Source organism: Myxine glutinosa, chromosome 13 (assembly GCF_964187855.1).
Source record: "Myxine glutinosa chromosome 13, kmMyxGlut1.1, whole genome shotgun sequence".
Classification (NCBI taxonomy): Eukaryota; Metazoa; Chordata; class Myxini; order Myxiniformes; family Myxinidae; genus Myxine; species Myxine glutinosa.
In genome coordinates, this window is record NC_136273.1 from 79,617,989 (window position 1) to 79,645,496 (window position 27,508).

At 42.2% G+C, this 27,508-nt stretch overlaps 1 protein-coding gene across 9 annotated transcripts in view; it reads right to left on the reverse strand.

Moving 5' to 3' along the window:
* LOC137439043 (uncharacterized) overlaps positions 1-27,508 on the reverse strand; it is a 330,944-nt gene that overhangs the window by 74,724 nt on the left and 228,712 nt on the right. For all 9 annotated transcript variants that reach the window (XR_010986846.2, XM_068134660.2, XM_068134658.2 and 6 more), the window contains 12 exons: positions 26,309-26,362; positions 26,147-26,188; positions 24,447-24,485; positions 19,713-19,766; positions 19,340-19,393; positions 18,437-18,490; positions 10,655-10,708; positions 10,498-10,551; positions 10,216-10,320; positions 9,119-9,163; positions 3,812-3,889; positions 3,578-3,613 (listed from right to left, as the gene is read on the reverse strand). Coding sequence is in view for 8 of the 9 variants with exons in the window: in XM_068134660.2 (XP_067990761.2) it covers positions 3,578-3,613; positions 3,812-3,889; positions 9,119-9,163; positions 10,216-10,320; positions 10,498-10,551; positions 10,655-10,708; positions 18,437-18,490; positions 19,340-19,393; positions 19,713-19,766; positions 24,447-24,485; positions 26,147-26,188; positions 26,309-26,362 (669 nt within the window). In the remaining variant the exon portion in view is untranslated. The remainder of the gene's footprint in view (positions 1-3,577; positions 3,614-3,811; positions 3,890-9,118; positions 9,164-10,215; positions 10,321-10,497; positions 10,552-10,654; positions 10,709-18,436; positions 18,491-19,339; positions 19,394-19,712; positions 19,767-24,446; positions 24,486-26,146; positions 26,189-26,308; positions 26,363-27,508) is intronic.

Below are 27,508 nucleotides of genomic sequence, written 5' to 3' on the forward strand. Positions count from 1 at the left end.
TCCGATACGCAGCTGACCGCTCCAGCTCCACACCGCCTCCCTTCACCCTCCTTTTGGTAGGACAGAGCCAGGGTCGGAATCGAACCACCAATCTCTCAAACTCATGCAGATGCTCTAACCTCATTACCACCGAGTCTGTTCATGTTAATCACGGTCCGTTTCACAGTTAGTAGGATGACGTTCATTCTACAGAAAGTGTATTTAATCCTGAACCTTGTGAATGAGTAATCATTGAGCATCAAATGTGTTTGAAATCCACAAAGGCACGAACAGAAATTCATGGCACGATAATACGAGCTTCCTGAAACAATGCAATTTCCTTTCTGAATGACTGTCACACTCACTGATCATCACAGAGTGTTCGTGCAGAGATCATTGGTAAAGAAAAGATTCTCAGAACTTTTCCCTTCCAATAAAATATTAGTTCACATATAACATCTTCCTGATGGATAAATAAATAAATAGTCAATATTGATGTTTTGAAATGTTTCCATGTAGAACTGCTGGCACCATCTGGTCCGACACCTCCAAGCAATAGGCTCCAATACATGACGATGCTCCAGCGCAGACTGCTATAGGTCTGCGGGCCACTTTTTGAGCATCACAACCAAACTTTAATCATCAGAGCTGACAACAAGCGACACTCTCATATTGCCAATTCTGAAACAAAATCACTTTAATTATGTGCCAGAGATTATTTTACAGATGACACTGTATTTATGTGTGGGGTTATAAAAAAAGAAAACTACTGAAGTTGCAAACATGCTGCAGTATTTCCTTTCATTCCAGAGGAAATTGATAGCTATGAAGAGGATACTCTTCACTCACCCAAAGAGATGTAATAGTTCAGGAATGCTTTAAATGCCCACCAGCACTACCACAATAATGTTTACAACACTTGGAACTCAGTAATAATAACAATAATAATAATAATAATAATAATAATAACAAGTCAAGTGAATCCACTTGGATTCCGCCCAGGTTGGCACATGGAAATTATGATGTAGCATAATTATCATCTCGGGTCAAGATTTGAAATTATGCCATGGTTTTTGTAAAATTGCTACTAGTATTCACATTATGTACTTTCACCAAAACATACATCATCATAGAAACATACATAGAATTTGGGTCCTCTGGGTCATTTGGGTCATTTGGGTCCTCTGGGTCATTTGGGTCATTTGGGTCCTCTGGGTCATTTGGGTCCTCTGGGTCATTTGGGTCCTCTGGGTCATTTGGGTCATTTGGGTCCTCTGGGTCATTTGGGTCCTCTGGGTCATTTGGGTCCTCTGGGTCATTTGGGTCCTCTGGGTCATTTGGGTCCTCTGGGTCATTTGGGTCATTTGGGTCCTCTGGGTCCTCTGGGTCCTCTGGGTCATTTGGGTCCTCTGGGTCCTCTGGGTCATTTGGGTCCTCTGGGTCATTTGGGTCCTCTGGGTCCTCTGGGTCCTCTGGGTCATTTGGGTCCTCTGGGTCCTCTGGGTCATTTGGGTCATTTGGGTCCTCTGGGTCCTCTGGGTCATTTGGGTCATTTGGGTCCTCTGGGTCATTTGGGTCCTCTGGGTCATTTGGGTCCTCTGGGTCATTTGGGTCCTCTGGGTCATTTGGGTCCTCTGGGTCATTTGGGTCCTCTGGGTCATTTGGGTCCTCTGGGTCATTTGGGTCCTCTGGGTCATTTGGGTCCTCTGGGTCATTTGGGTCCTCTGGGTCATTTGGGTCATTTGGGTCCTCTGGGTCATTTGGGTCATTTGGGTCCTCTGGGTCATTTGGGTCCTCTGGGTCATTTGGGTCCTCTGGGTCATTTGGGTCCTCTGGGTCATTTGGGTCCTCTGGGTCATTTGGGTCCTCTGGGTCATTTGGGTCATTTGGGTCATTTGGGTCCTCTGGGTCATTTGGGTCCTCTGGGTCATTTGGGTCCTCTGGGTCCTCTGGGTCATTTGGGTCCTCTGGGTCATTTGGGTCATTTGGGTCCTCTGGGTCATTTGGGTCCTCTGGGTCCTCTGGGTCATTTGGGTCCTCTGGGTCATTTGGGTCCTCTGGGTCATTTGGGTCCTATATTCCTATCCTATAACATATATATCTCCTATAACCTATCCTATAAATATAGATTTGATGACGTCATGTTTACACATCTGAGCGACAGAAATGAGCGACAGAAATGAGCGACAGAAATGAGCGACAGAAACTAGCTTCACTTTTGAGCGCCCGAAATTCCCAGACAAACGCTATAACGCACCAGGTTTACAACCTGTGCGTTAATAAGTACAGATACAAAGTACACCACCCCCATGCCAAATAAATAACATATCCTCCAGCACGAGTGGCACCCCGCAATGCCGTCGTGCAGCACATAGAGACAGTATTTGGAGGGAGAGATGTACAATAAATTAATTGATTGATTGATTGTGTAATTCAATGAATGAATGAATGAATGATCGTTTTTAAGGCCATTTTCCCCGCTAGGGCGGGGGTTAGCCTTGCGGGCCCCATGACAATCATGGTTCCCTGTTTGAGGCAATGTTTTTTGGCCGGATGCCCTTCCTGACGCCAACCCTTAGTCGCCTCTTACGATGCGCCGGGATACGGTGTACCTATTCTAAACCGGGGTACACACAGAGAAATTCCGGGAAATTCAATAATAAATAATAATCGTAAAATAATTAATTTCTTAATAAATTGACTAATCGCATACCTAAACCACCAGTGCTTCATCCAAAAATTAAATAATTAATCGATTAATTGATGAATCAATAAATAATTAATCGATTAATGATTAATCAATAAATCAAAAATAGCCTTTACAGCCAAATCACTTGGTCATTGTCGTGTCCAAATATCAGCCTCCTAACTCAAAATGTGCCTGAGATATTGCCCATATGAGAAAGGAAATCAATTAGTGATTAATAAATGGATAATAATGAAGTAATTAATCAATTAATTGAGAAATCAAAAAACAAAAAAATACCGTTTTTGTCAAAGCATGTGCTCACTATTGTGCCGAAATTTCAGTTTCCTAACCCAAAGGATGGCTGAGATATTGTCCGGACAAACAAGAAAACAAACAAACAACCGGAGGGAGAACTGAGCATGACGTCATGCTATTCTATTACGTCATGTAAAACTATTCCTTTCACACCGTGAGACGCCTAGGGCTGCCAAGGTAGTGTAATTGGCGAAGGAGTACAATCCTGATTGGGTCGCCACTCAGACGCAGGATACTTGAATGGCTCATTCATCACAGTATGCCTGCACTCATTTGGCGAACTCGGAAGGTTGATAGGCTGAGTCAACCCACCTGGTGTTATTTCAATGGCACGACAGAAGGTCAAACTCAAGACCCTAAGATCTTAAGCCAGCCACATTAACCATTTAGCCAACACCAGGCCTCTTGAAACTCAGTGAAAAACAGGAAATTCATTGACTCCCCAAACGTACATAGTGAGTTACTGTATGGAGAGCCAGAATCATGAACAAGTGAAGTTTCTAATTTGGGTTAACGTGTTTGGTATGAGTAGATAAATAATTTATTGATAGCTATGATATTAGTTTCATTTACATCCACCTAATGGGATCTCACCTCCTCGCCTTTGGATCCAGGTAGTCCAGGGGGTCCCTGTGATCCAAAACAGACAAAGAAGTTTGCGATAAAATGCACGAATTGTGGCGCAACTGTAACACTCTCACAATGTAAGGTTACAAACATGAGTAAAGCCAGAATTTTAAGATTTAAAATTCCAGATGAATATTATTCAGAAATCTCCCAGCGGTATTCTCAGGACAGGTTCATAAGCCAATGCAAGCCGGACCTTACCACAAGTCCTACTGTTGCAGTTCCTGGAAGTCCCGGTCGTCCGTGTGGCCCTTTGAATCCCGGCATTCCCCGTTCACCCTGAGGAGCGGTGGACGCTCAATCATCAGAAACTTCAGAAGCAGATCAAACCATAAGATTTCTAAAACATTAGGGTCATATTAAACTTTTTCACGTCCCATTTTTGTCTTTATAAATGGTCCAAGGCTCATAATGGAGGTGACACACACACACACACGGACACACTGAGGAGACGAACACTTAACACAGCCACTGAGCTTGGGGTAAGTTCCGTCACTGGCGTCACTTTCCAGGATACTCTGGGTACCAGTGACATCATAACAATGGCGCCGCTTTTCTCATTGCACTCAGCGGGGCATTTCCTCAAGAGGAGGGATAACAGTCGTGACATAGAAAAGAAGAAAAGATCATGGTTTACAATTGGGGATGATCTGAGATGGTGATGATCAGCTGTCTTAAAGACCTGGAGAAAGAATGGATTGAAGAGAATGTGGAAGTTGATTCCACAGGCAGGAGAAAAAAGAGGAACAAATGAGTGGAGGTGAGCAGTGATCCTGGATTTAGGCAGTTTCACCAGAAGGGGGTTGATGGTGGATCATGTGAGCCCTACAGAACCCTGGGGGAGACAAATCATGGAAAGAGCAGAGAGTGCAAGACCACAAAGGAGGTGGGAGAAGACAGAGAGACCACCACCCTGTCTGTGATGGCAAAGTGATACGCCCATAGAATCAGATTTTTTTGTTGTTGTATAAAAGATCGAGGCTCATGTGAGAGCTAACATTAATGACGAACCCCCCCCCCCCCCCCCAAAAAAAAACGGACACATAAGACGAAATAAAGGGAGCGGGAGACAACATGGGGAGAGAGGGGGAAGCACACAAGAGCTTCATCGTGAGAGATTTCAATAATCTTAAAGGCCTTGGTTTTCACAGCCTCAAGCTGAGCATGATGTGTGGCAGGGGAGCCAGTCCAGAGGGATAGCCAGGGGCAGATCCAGGATTTTAGGTTAGGGGGGGCACAAGAAAATTACATTGTATTGAAAAATATATTTTCGCCGAGCAGAGCGAGGGCGTTTCTTTTTGTCATGAATTCTAAAGACTATTCTAAATATAGACAATTAATGCTCTAATACACTTGAAAATAATTACTCTGGTGAAAAAACTTTTGGTCAAAACTCAACATTTATTTTAATGATCTCATGATAAAAATCGAATTGACTGAAAAGCAAACATTGAATATAATGAAATAAATTGCATAATTATAACAAATCAATTGTTTGTCGTAAACCGTAACAATAATAAGCATTCGGACAACAAAGTTGATGTGTGACGTCACTGCGATTGTCTGATGAAACCTATTTAATCAGACAGAGGATTCATGAATAACATCTCTCGGGGATATTTTCTTGCGCACATGTCCACAATCCTCTCAATGTCTAACTCAATATGTTTGTGCACATATAACACCACCAAAGGACCGAATCGATCCTCCCCCATGGTGCTCCTGGATGCATTCTTTATGGATTTCAGTGACGAGTTTGCCCTTTCCACACCACTGGATGTCACGGATGTTAGGAGCAACAAATTGAGGATTTTGGTGATATTTGGGAACATCATTGGGCACGTTTTAGTGTCTTCAAGGGTTGTTGAGGTGTCATCAGGTTTTCTGTCTTGTCCGTCCCACATACGGCGCCATAACACCAACTCTTGATCGAATGCGGACGGCATAGGCAAGTCCTCCTTATCGTAACTCAGATGGTGTCCAAAGATTGCTGATCAGGCAATTTCGACGGTGAAGGAATCAAACTCATGGCTCTTACAGCCTGTTTGGCCAAACTACCAAACCGCATTCTAAACTGCTGGATTAGTGAGTCAAGGAAAGGAAGACTGGTCAAGGCCTGAAGTACACCTTTGGTGTGTCTGCAGGTATATTATTTATTTGAGTTTGCCTTCCACAACACCTCGGTGGATCTAATGATGTGAGGTTTGACACCTCTTCCATTCGCATTGCCTTTCCGTATGCAGAGTCATAATCATGATCGTTCTCCCTTGCAGCTGATATGGTTCCTTCAACATGTTCCACCATCATGTAACCTCGAATAACATCCAGCATGGAACCCTGGAGCTTCTTACTCAATCCAATCATACATCCAAAACAAGAACGACACTCTTCGTCATCACATTGACCGATATGCCTCCGGCCACATTACTACATCATTATACATATTTGCACCAAGTTTGATTTAAATCCATTCAGCTGTTCTCAAGTATCACATTTTTACCTCACATGACCTCTGACCTCACCAAAATCACCTGACTTCTCACCTTTGATGCCAAAATCTAATCAGTTCATCTTTGCATCATAATTTATGCTCATTCCAACTTTGGGCAAAATTTGATCCCTGGGTTCACAAGTTATCGTGGTAACAGGATTTCTACCTAACATGACCGCTGACCTTTGACCTCTTGACCTCAAAATTGAATCAGTTAATCTTTACATTATTATACATACCTGCACGAAGTTTGGCTAAGATCACTTCGGCCATTCTCAAGTTATCTTGGTAACGAAAACCTATCACGGACGGACGGACGGACAACCTGAAAACATAATGCCTCCGGCGACTTCGTCGGTGGAGGAATAAAAATGAAGAACAATCTGTAAGGATACAATGAACCTCGAGTGTGATGCGCGTCATCAATACATGTGCTTCAGATGTTGATTAGTTTAGATTAAAAAATATTAATTTAACGTTCATCGGATGGGATAAGAACTCGGATCTCTTGTCTACGAAGAAATGTTTAGATGACGTCACAACACACAGTGTGCTCTGTTTCTTCAATGCTGGATGGTTCATGATGACGACAAAGGAGCAAAGCAACAACAGATATTACCAACAACACGGCTAGAGGCCTACTTAGTACTAGAAATCATCATCACGCAATTACAACCGAATGAGCACGCTCTACCAGTTATTGGAATTACAAAACCAAATGGTAACAGGTTAACTATTTATTACCTTCTTTTTCCATACATTTCATGCTCCTTTAAATCTGTCGTTTTTTGAAAAAACAAACAAACTGTGAATACTCTTGAATTATCCACTGTTTTTGACGATCCAACGACATCGTTCTGCTTCCGCCATTGTTGTTGGTGTTGTTGATGTTTAACGAAAACATAATAAACACTTTAAGCATTTTCTTAAATGTAATTGATACACATGTTACATTTAAATTTTTTGAAACCCAATGCAATATTACTTATTATGTCGACTTACCTACCCTATTATATATTGTCTTTACATTGGAAATTTTACACCTCATTACATGTGCAACACGATCACTTTTGATGGGAGGGGAGAGGTTTGGGGGAGGGGCGCCGGGTGCGCCCTCCCCCCCTCGTATCCGCATATGATAGCTTAGAGCCTTAGATGGTTGCTCAGATCGCTCAGTTGGCAGAGCACTGGTAAGATTCACCAGGGTCCAGGGAGCTTTGGGAGCATGATTTTCCCACATTTTTTATTATAATGGAGCAAACGTATATGGTTATGTTTGTATGTATGTATGTATGTATGTATGTTTGTATGTATGTATGTATCTATATATATATACACTGTATATATACAGGATGTTTCAAAAAAAGTGGACCATTTGAACGTTTTATTGTAGAGAAATTACAAAATGTAGCAAGTTCAGTGACACACTGATGTGTGCACACACTGATGCATACACCATGCCATTTTCAAATCACTCATTATTCTGCTTGTAATTGACATTTTCAAAGTGTGCTCCACCTCTGTTCAAACAAGCTTTGCTCCTGACTCCGAAATTCTCCACAACTCGTCTGCAAGTGGCTGGAGTGGTAGCCTGACGGTAGTGTTCTCCACCTCCTGCTTCAGGACAGCAGGGTTCGAGGTTTGTTGGCGTAAACCTGACCTTTGGCAGCACCCCAAAATAAAAAAAATCCAATGGATTCAAATCCAGGCTGTCGCGTGCCCACTCATGCACTGTGCCCAGGCTGATGACGTGTTTCCAAACAGTTAGTGGAGCAAGTCGAGGGTTTCACCTGCAGTGGGGCACCTTCCTGCATGAACCATGCAAGTCTGAGTTCGTTTGGAGACAGTAGTTGAGCGACATCAGCGTGGAATCGGCGTAAGATCTCAGGGCTCGCTCGCCGCTCACCATCTTACCATTGGCGTCCTTAAACCAATATGGTCCCAGCATACCCCACCTGGCATTCAATGCACAGAAGCAAATGGACTTGGGGCCTTTGAGAGATATCTCAGACACCTCCTCAGGAGGCTCCTCACCCGAGAAGATGTTGTTGTGATTTTTGTTAACCCCATTCAAATGGAAGTGTGCTTCATCCCTGAACCACAAGGAGTTGATCGAATTTGGTACCTTTCCATTCAGTCACTGAACCAATCACACATTGTTACTCGTCTTTCCATGTCATTCAGAGTTAGTTTATGCCACAGATATAATATAGGGGCAGATCTTGAGTTCAGAAGTGAGAATGCGCCACACAGATGAGGCTGAGATCGCCGGTTCTCAGGAACGCTGATGGTGGAATTTCTTCGGATTTTCGATAGCAGAATCTCTCACAAGATCAATGTTCCCTTGGTCCTTGGTAACACATGGTGGGCGGCTCTTGTTGCCTTTATATTGATTTTTCATGCTTCCATGTGCTTTGAAGTGCTCCACTAACCATTGAATGCTCCCATTGTAAAGTCCATTATGGGTGTGAATATTGTAATACTGACAGTATCATATCGTCAGCGCACCTGCACGTAGGATTTTGTCTTAAACCACAAAGTCAAGATTTCCACTTTTTGTTCCACTGAGAACACCATAGTTTGTGTAGGATCCTACTGACTACTTGTTATTAATGGCATACCACCACCACCATAATCTGCAAGAGAGAAGGGTGTAGCAGTAGAAATGACAGAATATCAGGCTGCTCAAATAGTCCACTTTTTTTGAGACTGTGATGCTGCTATTTGTGCTGCTGCCAGGCAAGAACTGACAGCAAGTGCTATTGCCATTTTCACATGCAATAAATGTCAGAGATCCTTCAGAAGAAGACAAGATGTTGCAAAACATAAATACCTGACAACTTGGTGAAGACAAGATAAGCCTACCAACGAGTGCAGTCTGTCATTTTTTTGGCAGAAAGGCAAGGCATCATCTGTGGGATTGCTTTCTTTCACGGTTCAAGAATGTATGTGTGTGTGCATGCGCATGCGTGTATGTCTGCGTGTACTCATACGCAATTTAAGAGCATTGTACTTACTGGTGGACCAGGAAAGCCAGGTGGACCTGCTTTTCCATCTTTTCCCTGCACACAAAGCACAAAAAAAACAAAAAAACAAAAACAAAGTGTTACTCGTCTTTCAAAGAATTAATTTACTTAAATTAAACACAAAGCACAGAGAGAATAAAAAAATTAATCGTGTATATATAATGAGTCCTTATTTATCTTCAACCAAGTATTTAATGAGCCAGCTGGTTAGACTATCGACGAAGGTTAAACGCAGGATACACTTATGTGTGCTGTTTCTATAATATATTTTTTTAAATAAAATAAAAAAACAAAGCTAAACTAGAGAGTTCATAGAATACTTCACCCCAAGCAGTGTTCAGTTTTATAATTAAATTTAAATAAAATAATGATTTTAAAGGTCGTATATGAAAACAATAAAAAAGTTAGCACCGTTCATGCAGTTTTCTACACCACCTTATATAACATGTCAAAATACTCCAAATCTGGAGGTTTTTGGAAGCAATAAGAAGGTGATTTGTGTTCTACAATGTCCAAGTGTATAATTGAATTAAAATAAAATAAAGATTGTAAAATATAAATAAAATTAAATAAAAATTAAATAAAAATAAATACAAATTTTTTTTTAAGTAATAAAAAAAATAATTAATTCTGGAAGTTTACCGCCGTTGATGCAGTGACTATTATAACACCTTATCTAACATGTTACATGAGTTATTTATGCCTGTTGTTTGTTTTATTAATAATTTTCTTAAAAACAGTACATTTCCTATTTGGAATGATTTTCAATTTTGTTAAAAGAAAAGTAAAAAAAAAACTTTTTATTTCACTCCTCTCTGCACATGTGAGGTCGGGACAAAATCAAAACCAAAGTACTGCGAAAACTACAGGTTTAGTTTCGATTCAAGTTCTGATTTGTGTTCAAAATTTAACATTCAATTGAAATCAAGTTGTTCCACAATCATAAACTGATGTTTACAGAAGACAGAACTGAATCAACTACGTAATCCCACTTTTCGCTTCACATGCGCAGACTAATGATAAATTCAATAAACGATAAAGATGAATTTTTTTTTCTGAAAATGATACAATTTAGGTATCTTTCTTACTGGGGTGCCACGTTCTCCCTCCCCTGGAGGACCTTGAATTCCGGGTTGACCAGAAGGACCAGGGCTTCCCCTCTGGCCTCTCTCTCCATTTTGCCCTCGACCACCCTGGGAAGGAAACACATTTAACTCAAAGCTGATCCTCAAATTAAAATCTTAAATAAAACTTTCTAAATTGAAGGTGATTATTGATTCTCATAACAAGCTCTGCCTTTTGGTCACATGGTACATGTTTTGTCAGAAAATTCACTTTTAATGAGCACAAGTTCTCCCAACAGAACTGACCATGTCTCCTTTAGGGCCAGCAACTCCTGGAGGACCTTTCTGACCTGCAAATCCCTGTCAACAATGATAATAATGATATTTATTATAAACCATCAATGAACGAAACGTTAGCAGTAAAGTTGAACTTTTGTGCTGTTTTCAAACGATGGATTCTTACGGGTGGTCCAGCAACACCTGGTGGTCCTGCTGGTCCTGAAGATCCTTGGATACCCTGTCCAAAATGATAAGAAATGCCATAAATCAACTAAAACTTGCCATGCAAATAATTACAGCCCACAGATTCTCATTGGTACAGATCATATATATTATTTACTTCCGACACCGAAGGTGGACGGAAGTTGTGTTTTCACTCCTGTTTGTCTGTGAGCAGGATATCTCAAAATATTCTGGACAGATTCGGACAAAACTTGGTGGACGGGTTGGGTGAGCAACAATAACGAAATGATACGGTTTTGGTGAATATCTGAATCCAGATCCAGATACGATAATTTTTCAAAAGTGATTCTTCACCATTGAGACCAAAACCGATATACAGCACGCCATCTCAAAGAGATGTGGACGCCGACGGGTTATGGCAAAACTTGGTGGATGAGTTGGGTAGGTGACAAGAACATCCCGAGTAGATTTTAATTCCGGTCCGGATGTTAATCCGGCCAATCAGTCGAATACAAAATCGCAAATGTTGTATAATTCTATTCTTCTATGTTGTACAATGGGATTTCTATAGCCTATCTTAAAGCAACATAACAATTAATCATTTCGCAAAAGGCCAGACTTTTTCAAGGACAGCACTGAAATGAAGCAAATATTTAATTTACATTTGGAATGGATAATTGAGTTTACATCATGCTCATACTCAGGCTGAAAACCCCATAGAAGCCATTAGGACATTTTTATGGGTCTCTATTGGAAATCATGGTTTATATTGGCTTCTACAGGAACCAGTAGAGTTTCCAGTAGAAACCAAACCAGATTCGGTTGAAACCAATAGAAACCATGAGCCATGAGCAACTGGTCTGAAAACCCAAAGACCAACCAAAATACTTTAATTGTATTTTGTTATAAACAAATGCAAAATTTAAATTGTCAATCAGTGCACCAGAGGACCTGGTTTCATATTCCCTGCCTGTGCATGTAAATTTCCCACATGTCAATTGGTTATTTTCAATCCTGGTCATTTATATATCGGTATTCCATTGATCTCCTACTTGTCCGGCCCATTGACTTACTGGTTTTTTTATTGGTATTTTTACTGGTCCAGTATTTCACTTTCCTTATTGAAACCAGTGGACCCTACTGGTCCAATTTCCTATGGGATTTTTATGGGATTTGTCCTATTGGTTTTCTATGGGATTTTCGACCTGAGAGCTTATCGATAAAGGTAGAAAGTTGTCACCGAGGAGGCACCAAGTGCAGTCACCTTTCTGTGAGTTGAATCATGCTCATCCACATCAGTCAAAAAAAGGCACGATCGATTATTTTCTCTTCAACTTATTTGTTTGAGGTTCTGACGTGCCAGACCTTTGATTTACGGGACTTAAAATCCCTGGCCTCCAAACCGACTTGATGATGACTTTATTAAACCAACTAAGTTGTTCTCAAGACGTGAGGAGACTTGATCGGAACAAATGTTGGCCTTGGAAAATCAATACGTTTAGCCGTGGAAAGCTCCGAGTCCAACATCATTTGTGCGATGTGTTTCATTACATTCAAACGAATCTCATGATTAGTAAGAGATAATCTTATTTTGATACAATAACAACAAATATATATGAAATAAACAAATAAATAAATACAAAATTATTTTTAAAATCGATATTATCTCATGATACAGACAGAATATATTTTTCATGATACAGCTACTTTTTCGAGAATGAAGTGTAATGAGGTCAGGTGATCAGCAAGAATATAATATATCAGGAGTCAGTGTCGGAGAAACAATGGGGTAACAGAGCATGAGAAGACAGGCACATACAGAGGGTTCCACAGGTGAGAGAAAAGTATGATGAAGGAATGATCCAAATTAGACTTGGGGAGGGTAATCAAGTGTAGGTTGTAGAAAAATAGGTTCAAAAAATAGGTTCCGGTTCTGCCGGCGAGGTAGTGTTCTTCCAAGCTCTCCACGTCATCAAAGTTAAGTATTTTTCCCGTTTGTGTTTTTGTCAAAACTGTGCTGTTTATTTTACTGTGTATGTGTCTACTGTGTGTTTTTAGTAAGATCTCGGTTGTAAATCGTGCATACCTGTGCGTAATTGTCGTTTTGTTCGTACCGTGTTTCGGGCCTGGTCCCTTGCGGCTTCCCTATCTCCTCGGTGGTCATTTGTTGTCCATTTACTTTCGTTCTCTCACTGTATTGCTTTTTTCTTTGTCTTTTTTTTCATCCCATACTTTCCCCAAACATCTTACCCTTTGTTTGGTTTTAATTCCAAAAAAAAAAGGAAACTCCAAAAAATTTTCTTAAAAGTAATTTCCTTCTCTCCTCGTGGCTTCCCCTCCCCCGACCACGACCACGTGTTTTGCACCTCCCGTTTTTCTCTCCTTCTTTCATATCTTAACCCTCTCCAGCCGATACCTTCCAATTCTAGTTTTCAGCATACTCCGTCAACCTTTCTCCTTCTTCCTCAGATCCACTTTCAGCTAACCTTCAAAAAAAATGAATACACATCAACATATAATTTAAAAAGTAGGCCCCTCTTCCTGTACTAACACAATTGCTTATACACCTCCCTGTTCCTTTGTTCTCTGCTCACCTGGCTGTCAATCCCCTATTCTTCTGTTCCTGCTTCTGAACCTGTTCTGGAATCCTTCATCACCCTTAGCCACCATGCCCTCACTTCAGGGAATGTCCCAGATAGTTTTCACGGTTTCATTTAAAAATGTTTAAACTTTCCCCTGCAGTTGTATTATGGTGTACATTATAACACGCTTTTCTTCTTCCTCTTCAAAAGGTGTTCTTCAATTTGCTCATCAAATCACTCCATTTCAAAAAAAAATTCAATCTCTTACAATTTTGCCTTTCGACATTCCCTAAACTCATCTGCATTCCAGCCCTCGTCTAACGTTTTCAAACGGATCTCCGACTTGAAAATCACAAGAAACTCATTTTGCAATAAATGTTCGTTTTCCATTAATCTCGTCCAACACTTTCGAAAATCCCAACTCACCCCTCCCCTTCAAATCTCCCCCATCACCCCTCCCCCACCCAAACTTCCCCTCACCCCTCCCCTCCTAAATTCCCCCCTCGCCCCTCCCCTTCAAATCTCCCCACCCTCCATTTTTCTCCAATTCTCCCCTCTCACTCCTCCTCCTCAAAGCGGCCTCCTCCCCGCTTGCTCTGCCTTCAAACTCATACCTCCACCTCCTCCAACCTTCTTCCACGCTCACCCCCCCCCCCCCCTCAAACAACACCTCACTGTGCCTCATCCAATCACCATCACACCTTTTGACCTCCTCATCCTACCCTTTCTCCTAGCTCTTCTGAAATCGCCGACACACCATCAACAGCTCTCCCAACCTCCTCCACTTCCTCATCTTACCCTACACCTCCCATCCCCTGTCCTGTATCCGATGCTCCCCCTTCCTCTTCCTTAACGGTATGGACCTCAAACATCCGGGGCATTCGCTCAAACCTGATTGATCTCTACATTCAGGTTGCTTCTGACAAACCAGACTTAATCTGCTTAACAGAAATTTTCCTCCTTCAAGATGTCTCTGATTCCTTAATATCTCTTCCTGGTTACTCCCTCCTCCGGTATGATAGACCTGAGCCTCGTCCTGGTGGTGGGGTTGCTATCTTTATTTAAAAAACTCACTTCCTTACTCTTCCTGCACTGCCCTCTCTCCAACACACCGCCAGGAGTACCTCTGGCTCAGTCTTCCTCTCGGCTCCCACCTTTTGTTCATATGGGTTTTGTTCCATCCGCCAAGCAGTAATGACTCCATTTACATCTCACAGTCTGACAACATGGACCAACTTTTATCCACCCATCCCAACTCTCTCTACCTCATTACATATGTGGCGACTTCAACTGTCATCATGCCAGCTGGCTGGGTGTGGGTACCTCTCGTACCAGCCATGGCACCTCAGCAAAGATTTCTCCGACTCATTGGGACTGACACAATCTGTCAATTTCCCGACCCGGGTCCCAGTCAATGGTACATCTTCTCTTCTAGACTTGGTTATGGCAAACTTCCCTGCAAATGTCTGCTGTTCTTCTTCTGCTCCAATTGATTCATCTGATAATTTCCGTGTTAAAGTGGACATCTCTCTGGCCGTTCTCGGAGAGCCTTCTCAGCATCGGCGTGTCTGGCATTTCACTCAGGCCAACTGGCACGGTCTCGAAGGAACCATCAAACATCTGGACTGGTTTCCCATCTCCACTGCCTCTGACATCAACTCATCCTGGGAATTCTTCCAAAGAAAATTGCTCTCTCATGCACAGATTTATCCCATCTTGTCGTCAGTTGTCATACCCTTCCTCCCATCCATGGTACACTGAATCTTGTGGTGAGGCAGTTGCCCTGAAACAACTTGCCTTCGCCTCATGGAAGACAAATCCAACTAAAGGAAATCTCCATTCCTTTCACAAAACTCGGAACAAATGTGTGTCTACCCTCAGGAGAGCCAGGAAACAATATCTCTCTACTCTCAAGACTGAACTCTCAAACCTGTCTACCTCCTCCAAATCCTGGTGGCGTCTGGTCAAATCTGTTTCTGGTGTTTGTTCCCCTTGCATCCCTTCCCTTACCTCAAACAGCTACACAGCTGAAACGGCTACCTCGCTCTCCTTGTTAAGCCGAATGCACGTGAAAAAGCCAAATGCCTCAACTCTGTGTTTGCCTCAAAATCTTTTGTCCCAAGCAGATCTCTCTCTGGACCCACCATACCCAGTCAAACCCAGCTGCTCCTGGACTCTCTCCTGACAAGGTGGAGAAGTTTCTGTCAAACCTTGACTGATTCTGCAACTGGACCAGACGGCATCAGCCCACGGGTCCTAAAATCCTGCTCTGCCACTCGATGTCACTCTCTCTGTTCTTTTCACCCTCTCTTTTGCTCAAGGTCATCTGCCATGAGCTTGGAAATCAGCCAAAATTACCACTTTACATAAAAAGGTGCAAAAACAGATCTTTGCAACAACAGACCAATCAGCCTGCTCCCAATCATCAGCAAGGTCATGGAATCCATCATCGCTTCTGACATCAAATCCTTCCTCTTCTCCAATGGCTTGATCTCTGTCATCACTTTGGATTCAGACCAGGTCACTCTACTCTGGACATGCTGCTTCTGCTGTCTCAACAATGGATGAAGGTCCTCAATGCCAAACAGGAAATCAGAGCTGTCTCTCTTGACATATTTCGTGCCTTCGATACGGACTGGCACCCCACCATGCTCATTAAACTCTCCTCCTATGGTATCCATGGAAACCACCACACATGGCTTGCCAATTTCCTCTCTGGTCACAGTAAACTTGTGGCCCTGAATGGAATTCTCTCATCTCCCCCTTCCTGTCCAGGCTGTGTTCCCCAAGGCAGTGTTCTCGGCCCTGTGCTTTTTCTGGTCTCCATTAATGATCTCTCCGACTCTCTGGAAAATCCTCTCTATATCGTTGCTGATGACTACACTCTCTGCCGCTCCATATGTCAACCCTCAGATCGGCAGGAAGCAGCCTATTCACTCTCTGCAGATCTGGACAACATGACAAACTGGTCAAACAAGTGGAACATGTCTTTCAATTCTGACAAATCTCACAATCTCAATTTGTCTCTCTGTAAAGACCATCTGGACAATGGTCCCATCTACTTTCGGACCAATCTTCTTGAAGAAGTTCTGTCACTTAAGCTTATGGGTCTCACTATCTGCCATTATTTTTCCTTGGAAAACCACATTTCCAAGCTGGCCTCCAAAGCCAGTCGCCGTCTGGGCATCCTCTGTTGTGCGAAGTCCTTCCTTGGCACTTCTGAGCTCCTCACCACAAACAAAGCTTTCTTCCGCAACTCAATGGAATACTGCTCTCCCTGGGCTGGTGCTCCTGTCTCACACCGAGCCCGGCTTCACTCTGTTGAAACCAAAGCTTTCAGAATCACTGGAATCTCCCACGATGAAGCTGATTCTGAGGGCCTTTCACTCTCTCACCGCAGGCAGGTTGGTGGTCTTTCTGTCTCCTACCAACTCCTCTCTGGCCCAGCTCCCCCTGCTTTCTCTGTGCTCTGTCCCCCAATATTTCCTGCAGGACGCACAAGATCTGCCAGCAACCCTCTTCCCGTGAAATTGCCAAAATCAAGACTCTCTGCTCACCTTTGCTCTTTCAATCCTCTTTTCTCCTGCCTATGGAACAAACTTCCACACTCTCTTCAATCCCACTCCTCCCTCCAGGTCTTCAAAACAGCTGTTCACCACCATCTATTATCTTCCCCCATCCAAAACCTTGATCTTCTCTACCCCCGAAAACCCCCCAAATCCACCTCTTTCAATGTCTCACTTCTTTCCTGAAATTCCTAGTTGTGTCAATCTGTTTTATACCGTGCACCCTTTCCCTCATATTTCACAGTTAATATTTCAGAACCTTTGTTTTTGATTCAGAACTTAATATATCCTTTTAAAACAGAAAATAAAAAGAAATAGCATTGACAAAATTATTGACATCCTCGACTTAATATTTGGTAGCACAGACTTTGGACAAAATAACTGCAATCAAGCTCTTCCTATAGCCATGAATGAGCTTCTACACCTCTACACTGGCAGTTTGGCCCACTCTTCTTGTACAAACTGCTCCAGTTCTCCCAGATTTGAAGGGTGCCTTCTCCCAACTGCTGTTTTCAGATACCCCCACAGGTGTTTTATGGGATTTCGATCTGGACTCATTGCTTGCCACTTCAGAACAGTCCAGCGTTTTGTCTTCAACCATTCCTGGGTGCTTTTTGAAGTGTGTTTGGGGTCATTGTCCTGCTGCAAGACCCATGACCTTCGATGGAGACCCAGCTTTCTGACATTGGGTTGAACATTGTGCTCCAAAATTCCTTGATAATATCCTGATTTTAATGATGCCATGCACACATTCAAGGCACCCAAGTGACAGAGGCAGCACAGCAACCCCAAAACATCACTGAACCTCCTCCATAGAACCCCTTTTCATTGAGTTGGTGACGGATGGTGTGAGTTGAAACTGTCGTACTTTGTGTCTGAAGGTCAGGTTGAATATGTTTCACAGTTTATCGAGGTGCTTTCTTCACCATTCAAACAATCCCTCGTTGCAATCTTCGATCAAGTCTTCTCTTGCGGCCACGTCTAGGGAGGTTGGCTACAGTGCCATGGGCCTAAAACTTCCTGAGAACATTGCGTATGGTGGACACAGGAACATCAAGGTCCCTGGAGATGGACTTGTTGCCTTGAGATTGTCCATGCTTGGCTACAATCTTGTGTCTGACCACCTCAGACAATTCTCTGGTTTTCCTTCTTTTCTCCAAGCTCATTGCAGTACACACAGTAACACAAAATAGCAGAATGACACCTTTTCTCTATTCAAACTGGTTGAATGAAGTGATTTTTATGTTGCAGGCACCTGCAACTCACCAAAGGGGAGTTCAATTCCAAAGTAAAGGAGAATCACCTGCTTGAAAACTAATTATTTCTGACAACTTCTAAAAGGTGCGAATAATATTGTCCAAGCCATTTTAGGATTTCTCTGTGGAATAACAAAAGATTTCTTATTTTTTTCAGCTTTTTTGTTTTGTTCCAGGGCAAACCAAAGAAATACATATGTGGATACCAAAATATTTTTAAATTTGGACAATTTTCTGGAAGAAATGGTGCATTATTTGAAAGAAGTGCAAAGGTGCCAATATTTTTGGCCGCTACTGTAAATGCGGAAGCAAATCAAAAATGAAAATAACAGGAAATTAAACACTGATATTCAAATGTGATCTTAAACAAACGACTCACTTCCTGCCCGTATTCCCCTGGTAATCCAGGTGGTCCAGCCTCTCCCCTCTCGCCCTGTAGGGATGAACATTGGGACATTTACAAGGCACACAGTCATTATGACGATATTATAACTTGGGGGAGTTGTCCATAAATGTGCACAGTTGACTACAAAAGCAGAATAAAATGCGGAAGCATTTCTTCCGCTACTCAATTTAAAAAAAGAAAAGGCTACCAGCCTCGGTGGTGTAGTGGTTCGAGAGCATCTGCGCTGAGTTTGGGAAGTTGGTGGATCGAACCCCGGCCGAGTAATACCAAAGAGCACGGACAGACAACCATCGATAGGTTGGTAATAATAGCGCAGGCTTAAATGGGCCTAATGGCCTCCTCCTGCAACGCAGTTCCTTGGTAGGGAACTCGTATATACATGGAGACAACATTTGAAAGGAGTCAACTTGCAGTCTTTCAAATCGCTTGAAGAACAACCAGAAAATGTTTGTTAAAATCTTAATATAATGTGCAATTTCATTATCTCTTGTTGTTTGCTTCAATTGTAGACTGTGCATGAGGCACCAGACAATTAATTCAAAGATCAGGATTTACAATGATGTCATACAACCTTACAATAATTGTGGCTGCTCATCACACAAATGATTTTGTATCGCTTGCTGCGTGTAATTGATTCTTGTTTGGAGATCGAACAAAGTCGTGAAATTCATCCCAAGCTATTGTGTGAGGAGTAAACGAATTTCCAGCAACACTCTGGCCGAAATTGGGTAAACAAAGATATAATCCTGGATATTTCATTCACAAAACAACTGCACTTCAGGCGAATTATCTGTGGCAACTCCCCACCACGTTTGCTAGGCCAACAGACAAGCTCATGTCATGCTCAACGTGAGGTTTAAAGAACTCGTGCTTTACCTTAAGGCCTTGTTTGCCTGGGTAACCAGCTGAGCCATCCTTCCCAGAATATCCCTACAAAACAAAAAGATGCATAGAGAGACAACAGGAACAATAAACCCAAATCATGTCGAGCGTTACAGATATTCGCTCAACTCCAAAACTAATCACTACGGCTTGAGCGGAAGCACATTACTTGTGACCTGATGCTAAGGTGGTGTCACACCCAGGTCACACATTTCACAAGCATCCGGTGTATTTTTTTTTTCATTAATGTTGGAAGAATGCAACCTTTAAGGTTCATGAACTCATTCCAAAATTTGGGGGAAAAACGAAACTTATCATGAAGTGCTTCCATTTGTGGTTGTGGTGAACTGGTGCATCTGGCACTCACACGCTCCCCAGTAGCTCCTCGATCTCCCTTCTCGCCCTTCAAACCAGGAATACCCTGTGTGTGGATTGAAGATATTCAAACAACAATCCTGATGTGCAAATACCACCATTTATTTTGCAAGCGAATTTTTTTTTTTTCCCAGAGTCAAGAGCTCAAACGCTGAACGGATCAGGAAACAACAGAACAAAAAAAAACAGTAAAGAGAGGGAGAAAACCCCAAGAGAAGGGTTGAAGGACAACATAGAGAGAGACTTGGAGAGATAATGGGAGGGATGAAGGGTAGAAAAGGAAGCATGGTGGAGAAGAAGGATACAAAAGCAAACTCTCAGGAAGGAAAATCTGGAAATTTGGAAGGAGGTGAGCTTAGAGTTGGGGGTGAGGGGTTGGGGGTGGATGGTGGTTTTGGATAGGGAATGATCTGAGATGGTGGTGAACAGCTGGCTTGAAGACTGGAAGACTTAGAAAGAAGAACGAGATTGAAGAGAATATCGAAGTTGGTTCCACAGGTGAGGAAAAAAAGAGGAACAGATGAGTGGAGGTGAGCAGTGATTCTGGAATTTGGGAGTTTCGCCAGAAGGACATTTGATGCTGGACTGTGTGTGCGCTGCAGATACCTGAGGTGGGACAAAGCACGGAAAGAGCAGAGGGTGCAAAACCAGAAAGGAGACGCTGGAAGATATAGAGACCACCGACTGGTCTGTGATGGGAAAGGGATGGACATAGACACAGTTTCATCAGAGAAGATACTAAAAATCTTGAAGGCCTCAGTTTCCACCTAATGAACAAGTGGAACATGTCTAAGCAAGGCATGAGTCTAAGCAAGGTGTGAGGCTGTGGGGCAAACCCAGAGGGCAATACTCCATCAAGCTGCTGATGAAGGCCTTGTAGTTGAATAAAGGTTCAGGTGTGCCAAGGAAGGACCTTGTATGATGGAGGATGCCCAGTTGGCGACTGGCTAATTTTGAAATGTGGTTTGCCCAAAAAAGATCATGGCTGATAGTGAGACCCAGGAGTTTGAGTGACTCAACTTCCTCAAGAGCATTGTTTTAGAAAGTGGATGGGAGGCTTTGCCACACGGCCCTTTGAGAGAGAGTGGGAGTGTGAGATTTGTCTGGATTGAAAGACATATTCAAAATGTTTGACCAGCTTGTGATTTTGTCAAAGTCTAAAGAGAGGGAAGATGCAGCCTGCCTATCTGAAAGATGAGGGATGTCAGGTAGAGGTTGGAGTCATCAGCAAATATATAAAGAGGATTTTCCAGAGAGTCAGATAGATCGTTGATAAAGATTAGGAATTGGACTGGTCTGTCCTTCAGTCTGTTAACTTTTTGCTATTTTTGCTTCTTATCCCTGATAACCCGGCTGATTGTTCTGAAACCTGACACATGAATACAAGAGAGTAGGCCACACAATCGCTCGGGGCTGTGATGTATCAATTTTGGATCATGGGGTCTCCCAGGGGGGTTACCCCTCCCCCTCTCAATTCCCCCCAAAACTAAGAAATCTCTACTCGTCCCTTATTTACCAAACAATTACTCTGACACGCAATAAAGCCCTTCTATTTGATAGTCCTCAAGAATGCACAGCCTTATATTTTTTTATTTTGTACCAAGGGGCCTCCCAAGGGATCAGGTCAAAATCAGCAGAGGTCTGAACTACAACCTCAAGAGATGACTGTTTTATGTAATGCAGTGATGTTTGCTGATTTCCAATCAGATGGAAGATGACCTAAGGCAAATGATTGGTTGAACAGAGTAGAAAGAGGATATGTGGGTTCATCAGAACAGATCTTTAATACGCATCAGCTAATTCCGTCTGGTCCAGTTGCAGAGTCAGAGTCGAGGGTTGCCAGAAACGTCTCTACCTTCTCAGGTGGAAAAGACACAGAGTCCAGGCTGTTACTGGGTCTGGTGAGTACAGAGAGCGAGGGCATGGGGGACGCAATATTTGGAAGCAAACACATAATTGAAGCATTTGACCTTCTCAAGTCAGCTGTGGTGCCATTTGAAGAAAGGGAAGGGATGGAGGTGGAGCATACTCCAGAGACAGACTTAAAAAGGTGCCACCAGGTTTTAGAGGATTGAGACAAGTTTGAAAGTTCAATCTTGTTGTTGGACAGATGTTGTTTTCTGGCTCTCCGGAGAGTGGACAGACACTTGTGAGATTTTTGAATGAGCTGTGATTGCCTTGTTCCCAAGCAACTCTCTCACCACATGATTCAGTGTACAATGGGTGGGAAGACGTGTAGGATAACTAAAGACAAGATGGGATGGATCTGTACATAAGAGAGAGAACGTTATTTCTGTAGAATAATTCCTTAGCTGAGTTCATATCAGGGGCAGTAGATATGGGAGACCAGTCCTGATGTGAGATGGCTGCTTGCAGTCCCTACCAATGTCCCTGAGTGAAATTCCAGACTCGCCGGTGGTGAGGCAGCTCTCTGAGAATTGCCAGAGAGAGCTGACTCTCACAAGCATATCAGATGAACCAATTGGAGCAGAGGAAGAACAGAGATATTAAGTGGAGGGATGGCAATTCCAAATTTCCAAATAGGACAAATGCAGGTAAACATCATGGGATGGGAGGTGAGCATTTTTGTTGAAGGCAAAAAAGAGGTGGTGCTGTTGGTGTGGGAGGACCACCCTCCGTATTGTACACATTCAAACAAACAATTCTTAAACTGACCTGTCCCTACTTATTACATCAAGATTGGCTACCTACTCATACACAGACCATACTACTCTATACAGTTCTACATGTTCAAAGGTAATCTGTATCACCTACTCTCCAATAAACGTAACAATATATATATATATTTATATATATATATATAGTCGTGGCCAAAAATATTGGCACCCTGGCACTTTTTTCAAATAATGCACCATTTATTCCAGAAAATAGTTGAAATTTGAAAATCCTTTGGTATCCACATATGTATTTCTTTGGTTTGCAGTGGAACAAAACAAAAAAAGCTGAAAAAAATTACTAAATCTTAGCTTATTCCACAAATAAATCCTAAAATGGCCCGGACAATATTATTGGCACCTTTTAAAAGTTGTTAGAAATAATTTTATTTCAAGCAGGTGATTATTTTTTACTTTGGAATGGAACTCACCAGTGGTGAGTTGCAGGTGCCTGCAATATAAAAATCACTCTTTCAACCAGTTTGAATAGAGAAAAGGAGTCATTCTGCTGTTTTTTGCCACCGTTTGTACCGGTCACTACAATGAGCATGGAGAAAAGAAAGAAAACCAGAGAATTGTCTGGAGGTCAGACACAAGATTGTAGCCAAGCATGGACAATCTCAATGCTACAAGTCCATCTCCAGAGACCTTGATGTTCCTTTGTCCACCGTATGCAATGTTATCAGGAAGTTTAAGTCCCATGGCATTGTTGCCAACCTCCTTGGACGTGGCCGCAAGAGAAAACGTCATTGAATATTGCAGCGAAGATTGTTCGAATGGTGGAGAAAGCACGTCGATCAACTGCCAAACAGATTCAAGCTGACCTTCAGACACAAGGTTTGACAGTTTCAACCATCCGTCACCAACTCAATGAAAGGGGGTTCTATGGTAGGAGACCCAAGACGACCTCACTGGTGAGAGAGAGACATAAGAAAGCCTGACTGGAGTTATCCACAACACACCTGAACAAGCCCAAATCCTTCTGGAAGAATCTCCTGTGGACAGATGAGACCAAATTAGAGCTTTTTTGGTAAAGCACATCATCTCTATGTTTACAGAAAACAAAATGAAGCCTTCAAAGAAAAGAACACCTTCCCTACAGATAAACATGGAGGATGTTCAGTGATGTTTTGGGGTTGCTGAGCTGCCTCTGGCACTGGGTGCCTTGAATGTGTGCATGGCATCATTCAATCAGATTACCAAGTTCAACCCTATGTGAGAAAGCTGGGTCTCTGTCAAAGGCCATGGGTCTTGCAGCAGGACAATGACCCCAAACACACTTCAAAAAGCACCCAGGAATGGTTCAAGAAAAAACGCTGGACTGTTCTGAAGAGGCCAGCAATGAGTCCAGATCTACATCCCATTGAACACCTGCGGGGAGATCTTAAAACAGCCGTTGGGAGAAGGCACCCTTCAAATCTTGGAGAACTGGAGCAGTTTGCACAAGAAGAGTGGGCCAAACTGCCAGTAGAGAGGTGTAGGAAGCTCATTCATGGCTATAGGAAGCGCTTGACTGCAGTTATTTTGTCCAAGGGTGTCAAAAATGTTGTCAATGTCATTTCTTTTTATTTTCTGATTTAAAAGGATATATTAAGTTCTCAATAAAAAATAAAGGCCCTGTAATATTAACAATGAAATAAAGAATTGTGGAGACCAAATACTTTTGTCAATTTCAACTTATTTTTCGAGAAAATTGTGAATTACAGTATTTGAAAAAAGTGCAAGGGTGCCAATATTTTTGGCCACGACTGCATATATATGTCACAACACTTACAGCTCAACATAAGTGCCCACCCCCCCCCCCCCCCACTTCCTCCAAATAAGACACCAAGACCATGAATTTTCCCACCTGCTTGAACTCCCTGCCTGAGGATAGTTAATGATGCAATCTGCCAAATGACGAGCGCATGATTAATGCAAGCAATTAATAATATTGCATTTGCTAAACTATGTATTTCAATAACTCCAATAAACCCTTAAATGAGGCTTATAAATGTCTCTTTCATACCAAGTCAGTTCACAGAGTTTAAGTGAATAAAACTTTTCCTCACAGGCATCCCTGGTTCACGTATCACAGAAGAACCCGTCGCCTGAGAGAAAAATACAGAATAAAAAGAATCAGTTAATAATGTTCACACACTTTGAAGAGAAATAATAATTGATACTCACAAACCTTGTAAGATATCAGACAAAACATCTCATTGGTCAATTCAGACAAGTAATTAAGTGCATATCACGTTGGTTACATTTACTGCAACAAAACATCCTGAATCGTCTTTTCTTTTCTTTTTTTGTAGTTAATTTCCCAAAAAGACAAAAACACCCAAATTACCAAGTCAGAGGAAAGAGATTAATATCAATGAGAAGCCCGAGCTCCATTCTGAATTTTTACATTTGGAGAATGTCGTGTTCAATTGGCAGTGATGTTTAAAGATGGTTTCCATGATGCACATCAATCATGTTCATCAGAATCATCCAAAATGATCAGCTTTGGAGTCATACACCAGTCAGATTGGAAGTATGATGATGAAGCATCCATACATTAGCAGGTGTAACAATGATTTGTTCATTTCCTCTGATGAAGGGTGAATGCTCGAAACATCAGCGATACCACCTTTGCCATGGTGGTTAGCATATTCTTATCACCTCTCAGTTGATTTAAAAAAAACTGTTGTTGGACTTGATCATCGACGGAGACCACCACGCTAGCCTTCATGAAAACTGGTATAACGCTGTGTTGCAGATTTGTGTTGGACAGACGTGGTTGAATAACGGTGTCTGTGATTGGTCAATGAGTCAGTTTAATTACTCGACAAATAACTCACCGCATATGATCGACAATAGATTTTCAAATATCATTTCCATATTCCATCTACTACAAATGGATTTGTGTGTGTGTGTGTGTGAGGCATACTTTTTGGGTCTATTAATTACATAGTCTATTAATAATTGCGCATTACATACAATTGAAATGTACCTTTTAACTCTTTAGACTGCTGAGACCCCTTTGACCTTTGAAGACCCTTTAAGACCCCGAAAATACTTAAAACCCCAAAGACCCAATAAACACCCAGAGGCCCCAAAATCCCCTGAGGACACAAAAGACCCCAAAGACCCAAAAGTTCCTGATGACCCAAAAGGCCCAAAAGACCCAGAAGACACAAAAGTCCCCAAGGACCCAAAGTTCCCTGAGGACCCAAAGTCCCCGAGGACGCAAAAGACCGAGAAGACCAAAAACTTTCCACGGCCCCAAAAGACCCAGAAGATACAAAAGTTCCTGAGAACCCAAAAGGCCCAAAATATCCAGAAGACACAAAAGTCCCTGAGGATCCAAAAGACCCAGATGATCCAAAGTCCCCGAGGACCCAAAAGACCCAGAAGACTCAAAACTTTCCAAGGACCCAAAAGACCCAGAAGATCCAAAAGACCCAGGGGACCCAAAAGACTCTGAAGACCCAAAAGTCCCCAAGCACCCAAAAGACCCTCCAGTCCGGCAGGCAGGTATGCTACAAGGCAGTGAAGACCAATGAAAATTTGGTCCAATGGACCACCTGGCCACCTAGTTAGAAGAATGTTGAGCTGAAACTTTACATCCGAATCCATTTTCACATTTTTGTTACATTCTCAAGAACCGCGACTTGATCGCGCAAGTGTTGTGCTGCCAAAGTCTCAATAAATGTCATTCAACTTCAGAGCACGTCTTGAGAAAGTCTCACTTTCCCAAATGATCCGACATTGTGAACGCACTCACCGAGCCTGGGAGTCCAGGAGATCCTCGGGATCCAGCTTCACCCTGTGGGAATTAAGATAAAGGAGCAAATATAGCACGCATGGTTACTTTCCAGCCACTGCATTTCCCAAAATTCATTGCTCTTTGACTTCTGATCTCTCTGCCCCTGCATTTGGTCCTTACCCTTTCTCCTTTGGCTCCTTTGCTTCCCGTTGGACCATCGAAGCCAATTTGTCCCTTCAAACACAAAAACGCAAAAACATACAATAACACGAGTTAGTGAAGAATAAATACCACATTATGTTTAGCTTTGATGACAACGAACAATATGGTTATCATTGTAAACACTGTCAGGATGAACCTAACCTAACCTAACCAATCCTAACCACTGTCAGAATGAACAGTTTACCTCTTGTATCCCACTGATAGGCCACATCTGGATCCAGACCTTAACCAAAATATAATCAACTTGTTCTTGTCACCTATCCAATTATTCCACCAAGTTTTGTCATAATCGGTCCACAACGCTTTGAAATATCATGTTGTATATCAGTTTTAGCCCTATCACTCAATGATGAAGAATCACTTAAAAAAATTATAGCATCCGGATCTTCACCAAAATGGAATCAATTCGTCCTCGTCACACACCAACCATGTCCACTAAATTTCGTATGAATTCGTCCACAACTTTTCGAGATATCCTGCTCACAGACAAATAAACAAGAAGACGTCATGCAGAGCACGATACTTGCAAAATCCAGCCCTACCCAAAATAAAAAGTTGCCGTGGATACATCAAATTGCCCATTTCATGAAGATTATAATTGACAATCTTAATCAAAGCTCGGGTCAGTCTGATTAAAATTGATGATTTTTCAAATGAAAATTTATATTCGAAGTTTGACCTTTAGTTCACCTTTGACCTTTTGACCTCAAAAAGAGTTGATTCCACCAATTCAGTGATGCACTATGTGTTGTTGTTTAATTTTCAAATTAATAGGACAAACTGGCAAACAGACGGGAGTGGAAACATAACATCCGTCCAGCATCGGTGGCGAAGGTAACAACTGAATGTGCAGCTTGTAACAGTACCACCAATAACGGATTTCGTTTCACTTTTTCTATAATTTTTGCAAAATTGTCAAATCATACACTAAACATCTGGAATATGAAGAAAGAAGCAATTTGTCCAATATTGTGGCAATGTTTATGCAAAAATGTGCAAAAGAACAATCTAGAAAAGGTCACAAGTCTTCTGAAGGGAAACCTACGTTTTTTGGAAAGTTTTGTTGCCAAAACAATAGGATGCAGCAGAACGTGAGGTTATTGCAAGCAACCATCATAATTTATACTTGTTCAGATTTTGCTCACTATCAATTTCAGG